This window comes from Gambusia affinis, linkage group LG11, assembly GCF_019740435.1.
Source record: "Gambusia affinis linkage group LG11, SWU_Gaff_1.0, whole genome shotgun sequence".
NCBI lineage: Eukaryota > Metazoa > Chordata > Actinopteri > Cyprinodontiformes > Poeciliidae > Gambusia > Gambusia affinis.
In genome coordinates this window covers 6,370,188-6,380,250 of record NC_057878.1, presented here as the reverse complement: position 1 = coordinate 6,380,250, position 10,063 = coordinate 6,370,188, and the positions used below count along the sequence as shown (strand labels likewise).

The 10,063-nt window shown below is 37.2% G+C and overlaps 1 protein-coding gene and 1 long non-coding RNA gene across 3 annotated transcripts; both read left to right on the top strand.

Moving 5' to 3' along the window:
• Positions 1-2,715: 2,715 nt before the first annotated feature.
• LOC122840395 (nuclear pore complex protein DDB_G0274915-like) lies at positions 2,716-7,778 on the top strand. 2 transcript variants are annotated; one of them, XM_044132770.1, is made up of 3 exons: positions 2,716-3,037; positions 6,092-6,903; positions 7,015-7,778. In XM_044132770.1, exons 2-3 carry the CDS (start codon positions 6,100-6,102, stop codon positions 7,609-7,611), a joined length of 1,401 nt encoding a protein of 466 aa, XP_043988705.1. In that variant the 5' UTR covers positions 2,716-3,037; positions 6,092-6,099; the 3' UTR covers positions 7,612-7,778. The 2 variants fall into 2 exon arrangements, with proteins under 2 accessions (XP_043988705.1, XP_043988704.1); XM_044132769.1 differs by having other exon boundaries at positions 2,717-3,037; positions 6,092-7,778.
• A 42-nt stretch (positions 7,779-7,820) lies between these two features.
• LOC122840394 lies at positions 7,821-8,845 on the top strand. Its single transcript, XR_006372222.1, has 5 exons — positions 7,821-7,973; positions 8,041-8,125; positions 8,286-8,386; positions 8,540-8,606; positions 8,705-8,845. It is a non-coding gene; the product is annotated as an uncharacterized LOC122840394 (long non-coding RNA).
• The last annotated feature ends 1,218 nt before the right edge of the window (positions 8,846-10,063 follow it).

Genomic DNA, 10,063 nt, shown 5'->3' with positions numbered 1-10,063 from the left:
TTTACCTGGGTCTACGGCGTCTGCCTCACCACCTCATCACCTATTCATAACGTAAATGGACACACTCTTTAAAGTAAATCTTTAAACTAAATTCATAGGATTTTTCCGGGTGGTCCGGTTTGGCCTACGTTCGGGGGAAAAAAGTGATTAGGCTAATTGGTGTCTGATGCACCTACAGTCACTGGACGGCCTTTTGTTTTCTGGTGCTAAGAATAAAGCCAAAACGTACATGAGAATGCCAGACAGTCTTATTCAATAAATTAAGATATGGTGTGTCTTTAATATAGCAAATAATAAAGACGCAAACTATTATTGGGTCTGGTTGGGGCAGTGAACTCTCTATTTAGTTATTATTGGATTCTATACAATATTCTCTCTGCTAATAAATCTATAGTTTGGTTGCTGTCAGTTTTACAAACAAGAGAAAACAAAGCCAATTTCTCTTTATAATGGCACTTAATTTAATTTGACTTAATAGGAGTCATTGTTTAAAATTAAACAAACTTTGGCTCTTTATGCTTTATGAAATATTTCATCCTCTATATATATATATATATATATATATATATATATATATATATATATATATATATATATATATATATATATATATATATATATATATATATATATATATATATATATATATATATATATATATATATATATATATATATATATATGTATATATATACGCTATATATATATATATATATATATATGTATTGTTGGGACACTTATTCAGGGTTGCACATATACTCATGCACACAGGTGTTTTTCACACATAGCATGTTTCATTTATACACAAAGGGCTTTTTGGAGGAATGAAACTTGACCTTGCATGTTTCACTCAAACAAGGAGCTTTCTGTAGAAGTGAAACTTAAGCTGACACCATAATATCAAGTTACTTCTCAGCAGACATTACTTAGCTGACATAGTTCATCAGACGACCAGTAAGCCATGTCTTAGATATAAGGAATGGATCGTCTATTTTTGATCAGATGCTGTTTATTCCCGGTGTATTCACGTCACAACAAATTAGCCTGTGAGGGTAAGCGTCTCTTTCTTTTTAGCGCTAAAAAGAATAAAATAAGTAAAGTCTGATTATTTGTGTCGGCTGATTTCCTGCACGTGTGCTCACATGGTTTTGGTCCGTCCCGGTGATTTCACTAAATCACAACAGGAAGAACTAACAGGACATGGAGAGCTGCATGAAAAAAGAGTTAAAGGACAAAAAACACATGAGAAAAGAATAGTGGACAAACAAATGAGTGGCCAGAAATAAAAGATTAAGAATGATATTTAAAAAAAAAAGAACAAGAGAGCCATTGAACAAAAAATATCAAGAATTAAAATGCCCAAGAAACATTTAGCCTGTCATAAAAAGGTATTGATTGAGTCATATTTGTGAAATCTGACACATTGACTGGAGAAGTATTGATTTCCTCTATTGACATTTTTTTGTAAGGTAATATACATTTTATAAACTGGTAGAATATTTGTGTTTTTGTTTTAACAAATATAGACAGACAAACAAAAGACAAAGTGACTAAACTATCGCAGATCATTATTGCAGTGACTATATTATCGCAGATAGACTCTATAAAAGATAGCTCTTATACAGTCTACATTCAAAGACTGTATAAAAATACTGTGATGACGATTTAAATATCTATTCCTATATAACAACATCATATATCTATATCACATATCATGTGACTATTAAAGTTTAGTCAAATGACAGAATGCCGTCAGTAAAAACAATAACCTTTCAGTACCAACCTTTCCCTAGGGGGCAGTAGAGAGCAACGTGTAGGTGCTGGCAGGAAGAAGAAGAGCGAGAAAATTGTCATGTTGTTTTAGGGAGCTCAGTGTTTTAGTTTCAGTGAAGACAACTGTGCGGTATGTTGTAATTGTTCATCCTGCCGAAAGAGGAATAATGTTCTTAAAGCATTCATCGGCCTCAACTTTGCTTTTGCCCGCAAGAGGAGCGGAACCGATACGAGCTTGTTACCAGAGGCACGTGACCACATATCCTCCTCCTTTAAATAAAGACCCGGACTAAAAATTCTCTTTTTATCCTGCATAGCGATGCTCGTCCATTTTAGAAAGGATAACCTTTCTTTAATGGCTTTTCTGTTAACAAGCAATTACCTGCAAGACGAAGAAAATGATTAGTGACCAAATGATCGCAGAAGGCCTACCTTCAAAGACTCTGTTTCAGGCGGTCATTGACGTCAATCTGTGACGCTCATTGACGTCAATCTGTGACGTGTCATTCGGGGTTTGAGTTTGCTGTATTTTTTCCTTTTTCTTTTTATCTTAAATCGTAATTATTTTCAAAGCGAAGCATCTCAGTTAAATTAAGTTAACTGCTTATATAATGTTATTATACACAATATAAAGTGTTTAAAATAGTTATCTAATGTATAAGTTTATTATACATTAGGTAAGTATAAATATATGTACTTCCAGGTCCTGTCACTAAGATTTCCTGTAAAGACAATTTTTTGTAAAGTAATTATACATTTTATAAACTGGTAGAATGTTTGGGTTGTTGTTTTGTTGTTTGTTGTTTTTTTTTTTTTTTTTTTTTTTTTTACAAATGTTGACACGAAAAGACAAAGTAAAAAAATCCGTATAACTGTACAATCCCATGTTTTAAAAAATGTCCCAAGTAACACTAAAACATTTCAAAAGAAAACAAAATCTGCATTATTTGTGTTCCAATTTCTCTCACGCACCAGTGCGTGCGTTCGTCAATGAAAGTCATGGAAACGACGTTAGCGTTCTCAACCCTATAAATGACGCTGACCTTCTGAATTCGTTCCCCTTTGCGACGGGACTTTTGAGAGAGACGCCTGAAGGAGCCTTTAAAGCCTCGGAAGGTTTGAGCTTGTCGAGAAGTCTGCTGTGCAAAAGTTATTGAAGAAGCACTTGCTGAAATACGCACTTGCTGAAGAAGCCCGTGGTTACCAAAGCTGCGAAAGACGGTTCCTGGCCAGGAGAAGGACCAGCAGGGTGAACAGCTGGAAGGTTAACATCATTCTTCTACTATTTTTAATAAACGAAAGCAAGTTATTACAAAGATATTAGTGACTTGTTTAGTTTATTTTGTGTTTGTGTGTGTGTTTTAAAGAAATACTGACTGCTGTAGAAAAAAAGACGAGTAGCATTCCTTGCTAGCATAGATCGTTCTTAACTAATGAGCCTTTTTCTGAACTGAATTTCGCTGGAAATGTCAGGAATGTTAAACTGTGGTGTAGTGATTTAAGTAATATATGTATTTTACTGAATTATAGTCAAATTAGTTAAATTTACGTCAAATTTCTGAAAAATTAGCTTGTTTTTTGACCGTTATTTTTTGAAAAATGCCGTAATAAACACTTGGTTTCCATGGATACGCAAAATGAAATGCCTTAAATATATAATATTATTTTTTGAAAAACATACAAAATAATATTTTCCCTTATAATAGCCAATATTTTAATTGTTTAGTTTCATTGTTTTTTTCAAGATACATTGTGATGTGTTTATTGTTTTTTTTTTAGCATAGCCAGGAAACATGGTTGAATTGATTTGAAAAAACAAAAATTGTGATATTATGAATAAATGCCTGGGATATTAACATTAGTGTTTGAAGAAACAGTCAGATTTCTGTCCAATTCTTGGCCTTTACATTTTTTATTTTATTTTTTTGAAAAACGCCCTGACAAATATACTTGGTTTCCATGGTAATCACATCAGACTAGTGGTTTGTTAGGACACTCGAAGATGCTTTACATAAAATTTTCATTCATGTACTCATTCACACACTGATGATAATAGGCTAATGGATTGTAGCCACAGATATTATATCGTGCGAGCAATTAACTCCAGCTAAAGGTGAGAGAAGTGTCTTGCTCAAGGACACAACGACAGAGGCGGGCCTCTGCAGGACAAACTCTTACCATTGTCGCCCCAGTAATAATCATTGTAAGTGTGTGGGTACGTTAATGATAGACCATTAATAGGTAATGAATCGTGGATCGTCGTAGTGATCATCAATCAAAGCTGATTTTCAAAAACAAAATAATGATTTATTTGTGAAAATCAGCTTTGATGGGTTTGGAGTCTAATTCTTGGTAAACTGGATGGTTCTTTGTCCATTTTTTGTTTTGATAAATGCCTAGACAAACATAGTTAGTTTCCATGGATACATTGGTCATTATTTAAAATGAGTTCAATAAAAAATTTAGAAACACTTTGCAGACATGTGCCTCGTCCTATTTAATGATAGACCTTAATACGTGTGTTTAGTTTTCTTACTTGGGTGAACTAATTTAAAAATTAAAAAAAACATTATTTGAGTTGGTTAAAGTCAGCTTTGATTAATTCCTACTCTTTGTTTAGGAAAGTATAATTTGCATTTTTGGGCTACAACATATTTGTGAGTTAATTGAATTAGTATTCTGATTCATATTCTAGCTATTTGATATTTTGGAAAATGTCAGTAATGCTGTTTGTAGTTGTTTTGGTTTGAAAAACGTTTTGGAACCAGCTTTTTGAAAAAAGTGGTATATGTAGTCTCCATGGATACATTGATTAAATAACAACACACAACTTTATTCTTATAAAAAGTCATTAAACAACCATCAATGTGGCCCTGTTGATTTCACAAAGTAACTAAATTATTTAGTTTATTGTAATTACTCAAGACCAGAAAATCAGTCTTTGTTCCATTGCATTTTAGTGACGTATTATTTTCAGAAGTTACTGAATGTTAACAGTAAATGTTAAAATTCATTAGAAAAACAATCATTCATTTGTTAGTTAAAACCTTGGGGGGATTGCAGGGTTTGACATTGTTTATGTGTTTTAAAAGTTATTTGTGGTTTTAGAAGATCTGTTTTGTTTTATTCAGATCTTTGGAATAAGTAATCAGTGTCTGGTTCAGGTTTCAAAAAATGCCTCAATAACACATTTGGTCTCCTTGGATACGTTGCTTGAAATAAAACCTTAATACTTGAATATTAGAAAAGTTTTTAAATATATATTTCTCCTGTATCATTTCTAAGGAGAAATAATACATGGAGTATCTAATACTCTCTGTAAACAGATAAATTTTTTGTAGGAGCCCCTGGAAACAGAGGAAAGGCCACTAATGTCGGCCTGATTATGTAGATCCCTACTTTAAAAGATGTACATGTATAAACTTTTAATTTTATAGATGTACATTTCTGCTGTAGGCTAAATGTGGGATTATGAAGGTATTACTGATAGGGTGTCAGAGTAGCTGTGGCTGTGATTGTGAGAAATTGTGGAGCTCAAAAACTTTAGTTTGATTAGCTACAATTAAGATTTTGGTCATTTATAAATGCTATTGGAAACATTTTTTAAAAAGACTTTGATGGTTTTAAAGTATTCAAGTTGTGTAAGCAGTGATTTAAGTATAATAGTAATGAATGGATCTTATCCCTGGCTATTATTAAGAATGATAAAATGTATCTGTAGCATCACAGATTTGTAAGGATGGGTTGTTATAGAAACTGAGTAACTTGTTGCAACTTGTTTTATTTTATTCACACTAATGGCACAATCTAAGTTTACAAGTGTTTCATTAGCCTTTAAGAAGTCATAAACACAGTGTGTAGCGCTTTAATTTATGTTTCCAAATGTTTAAGAGTTTATGGCTAGGGATGAATTACCAATAAATCTAAATTTGATTTATTGTGTTTAATGATTGATTGGTACCAAGATGAAGCCGCAAGTTTGTTTGTCTGAGTGGTGATGGTCTATACGTGTTTGACCATTGAGTTTTAGAGTTTGTTCTGGGTTTTATGTAAAATTGTGTTTTTTGCTGCTTTTTTGTGCGACTAAAGATAAGCTTTATTTATTTTATCTCTTAATTCCCGTTCTTGTTGTATAATTACATCTAGCATAGCATTAATATTGTTAATTAAATATATTCAAGAAAAACAAACACAGTCACAAACCTGGGTTATTGTATTGTTGGTATTTCAGTGTTCCCTCTAAACATTGCTTTGGACTTTTGTGATTTTTACAAGATACAGAATTATAGCTTTTTGCTTTGTTTTTTTTTCTTCACAGCCCATACCATGGAGCTTCCAGCGGATGGATCCCCGATGTTGGAGGGACTTCCAGATAATGGTAAGGAAGACGGTAAGTTGTGGTTAAATGGAGCCAACATGGTTTCTGAAGACCATGGAGAGGAGTTGAGGTATAGTTCACCTCCGCAGTTTGAGGACTGTTCTACCAGCTCCACCGGTAGCTCTTCTTCTAGCTCCACTGGTAGCTCTTCTACCAGCTCCACTGGTAGCTCTTCTACCAACTCCATTGGTAGCTCTTCTTCTAGCTCCACTGGTAGCTCTTCTACCAGCTCCACTGGTAGCTCTTCTACCAACTCCACTGGTAGCTCTTCTACCAGTTCCATTGGTAGCTCTTCTACCAGCTCCATTGGTAGCTCTTCTACCAGCTCCATTGGTAGCTCTTCTACCAGCTCCACTGGTAGCTCTTCTTCCAGCTCCAGTGAAGATGAGGTAGGTAATGGAGACCAGGACTTTAGATCCCGATTTCGGGTTGTCCAGGTCCTTCAACCAAACATTAAATTCCTGTGGGGCATCGGCGTGCTTGAACAGGCATTGGAACGTCTGAAATCGACGGTTGATCAGCTGGGCTCCGGTGACAGTAGCCCAGTGGTCCTTGCCGATGTTGCGTTGCAGCTGCCTGAGATTCTTCCCCATAATTTCAAATATATACAAGACATTGGGGTGGCTCAGAAGCCTCAAGAAGACTTGGCTCCTTGTACTTCTCTTGAATTTCCATCTGGACTTGACAAACAGGAAGAGCCCATTTTGCGTCCAGAGAAGTCCAGTCCTATTGGTACCTTGCAACATCCTCAGGTTGGTTTGGAAGAGGACAGGGCTTCTTTGACTTCCAGCCCCACTGAGAGAACAACGAAGAAGGTGAAGGCTGCGAAGGATGACGACCCACCATCACAACCTAGTCATCAGGTAGGTTTGAAAGAGGACGCGGCTCATGTGACATCTGTGACTGGTATAAACGGGAAGAGGTCAAGGAACAGTGATGATGAAGAGCAGCCCCCAGCCAAGAGGTCTAGGCAGACTGTTACTGAATTGGAGCTTGCCATCAAGTCTATTGTCCAGTCCTTCCCCTCCCAAGAGATGGAATATGAAGATCCCGTTGTGTTACCACCTGTCCTCTGTTTCTCACCTTTGATGTCGTGTGAGGATCCTGGACTGTCATCCCCTATCCTCAGTCCCTCCTGTAAAAGTCCTGTTTTCTCATCCCCCGTCCTCAGTCCCTCAACATTGACTCACTGTGAAGATCCCATTTTGTCACCCAGTGTTTTCGGTCTCTTACCATGGATGCCATGTGAGGATCCCATTCTGTCTCCCCTTGTCAGTCCATCATCAACACACTTTCCAGATTCAAATTGTTCCTCCCCTGACTTCCGTTTCGGGATGGATACTGAAGAGGAAGCAGAAGAGGAAGCAATACCTTCAACCTCTAGTGGAATTACAGCAAGAGAGAGTTCCAGACACGTGTGGTTTAGACCTCACTACGACTTGTCAAGTGACTCTAATTAGATTGGGATCCGTTAAAACTGAAGACCTGTTTGGGAAGTCACTTTAGGACGTCATCATTCCTCTCATGTTTTTTATTAAAGTCAACGGGTTTCTAGTTAGCCTGAGGAAGCTTTAGGTAGCGTCTTGCACTGGGGCTTTTCTTCATCTTTGTGTTTTCCTCTCAGCTCCCCCATGTTTCAGGGTGTAATGGTGGTTCTTCCCTTCACGCTGCTCTCCAATATAGTAAATTATTCTCTCCTGTTCCTCTACTAATCCAGTCTCCCAGTTTTTAATCTTTCAGGTTTTAGCTGCTCATCGCTGGATCCGTTCATCGTTGTCCATGTGGTTCCTGCCTTCTGGATCCCTTGTTTTTCACACTGCTTGTAAGTTTTTGCTTTCCACCTTCACATGATACTGGTGGCAGATCAATAATGTCTCTGATCATTGCAGGTTGGATCTCCTCATCCTGTAAACCTCCACCTTCAACACCACCAGTCAGACGGAGGAAGATAAGAGAACCCAGTTCACAAAAAGAGTAAAAAACATTTTTTACCTGGCTAGCAATTTTAAATATGGATGAAATTGATGTCAAATTTCAGAATTGTTCTTTATTGTCCACTTATATTCTGTTTGTTAACCCTGTTGTCTTTTCTCTTTATTTCATTTCTACATCAACTCGTGTCATTTGACATGAGTTGACCAACAATGAAAGCAGAAACCTGCTCCACCTGTAAACCTCCACCTTCAACACCACCAGTCAGACGGAGGAAGATAAGAGAACCCTGTTGACAAAAAAGTAAGAAAACATATTTTTACCAAAGTAACAATTTTAAATATGGATGAAATTTAGATCAAACTTTTTCTTTTTTCTGTATATTCTCTGTTTTTTAACGCTGTTTTGTTTTCTCTTTATTTCATTTCTCCGTCAACTCATGTACCATGACTGGAGTTGACCAACAATTAAAGAAGACCTGCTCCACCTGCTGATCTACTGGCTGTAACAGATTGTGGAAAAGGTGAGGACATGATGACTTGATGAGAAAGTCTCTTTCAATCATCTGTTATTCAGACAGAGATTAAGGAATGTGTGTCTGATCATGTGTTGATTCTCCAGCATCACCAGCAGCACTGGACCAATCAGGAGAGAGAAGACACAGAGGACTGAAGGGACACAGAAAATCCTGCTGGAAATCCTGAGATGAAGTTTCCTGATGTAACCGGGGGAACCTGAGGACACAGAATAAAGAAGGACCATGTGAAGTAGGTCCTTCAATAACAAACCAAGCATGAGCAGTCTGTGTTGCAGCAAACTTGAAGAACCCTCTGACTGATGATACTCTGTTTTCCCCATACAAACTCATGAAGAGGATGGTCAGAGTCGTCCATAGCTTTCTTGACTCTTATGAAGAATCCTTCTTTGCTTCATCTCCAGAGGTTCCACAGTCGTCTCCAGAACAGAACCAGAACCAGAACCAATCCAGCCTTCTGATCAACTCCATCTCCACGGCGATAAGCAAACTGCAGGGGGTCCTGATATGAGATGGTCTGCTTACTCAAGTGGGCCACCAGGAGATTCTCCAGGACCTTCATGATGTGGGATGTCAGGGCAACAGATCTACAGTCGTTATGACTTTTCTTCGGTACCGGAACCAGGCAGGATGTCTTCCACAACAACAGAACCTCCTCTTGGGTCAGGCAAAGGTTGAAGAGATGCTGCAGAATCCCACAGAGGGACTCTGGGACTGAAACCATCTGGACCTGCAGCCTCGTTCCTGTTCAGTCTCTCCGGCTGCTTCTTCACCTGACTTCTAGATACAGAAACGTTGGAGGTGGAGGCAAAGGGAGCAGCAGCGTCTCCTGATGTGGTTGAAGACAAACTTGTGGAAGCAGAAGAGTCCATGACTGAGGTGGAAGATGGAACATCTGAGGTTTGACAGGAAAGCTGTGGGTCAGAGGAGGATGAGATTCTGTTTGGCTGCGGACAGGAGAGGATGATGATGATGAGCTTGTTCCTGGACTCAACCTGTTGAAGAATGTGTTCAGCTCATTTGCTCTGTGCAGAAACTAATATTGTTCCAAACAAAAGTCATGGTAGCATGTTTTTATGTAATAATGAGTATGTAATGTTTGGAATGAAGATGATATGCTGCATAATCTGACGGAATTACAAAAGATCATTGTGGCTCCCGCTCAGTGCAAAAACATATTTTGTTGGTTTCTGAAGAGTAAAAATTGAACAAATGTGTACACTTAAAGATTAAGTTTATATTTCACAGTCATCACAATGCTAAAGAAAAGTCTCACAACAGTGTGAAAATCATGGTGTTTATTTACAAGACAGGAAGCAGGAGGAAGATATTAAAGAATGTAATATTTATTTTGCAGTATCATAGGTTATTTCTATGTATTATGATGTAATAAAACATGTATTTTTGGCCTTATTGCATTCTGTTTTATATTTGTGTGAAACTTT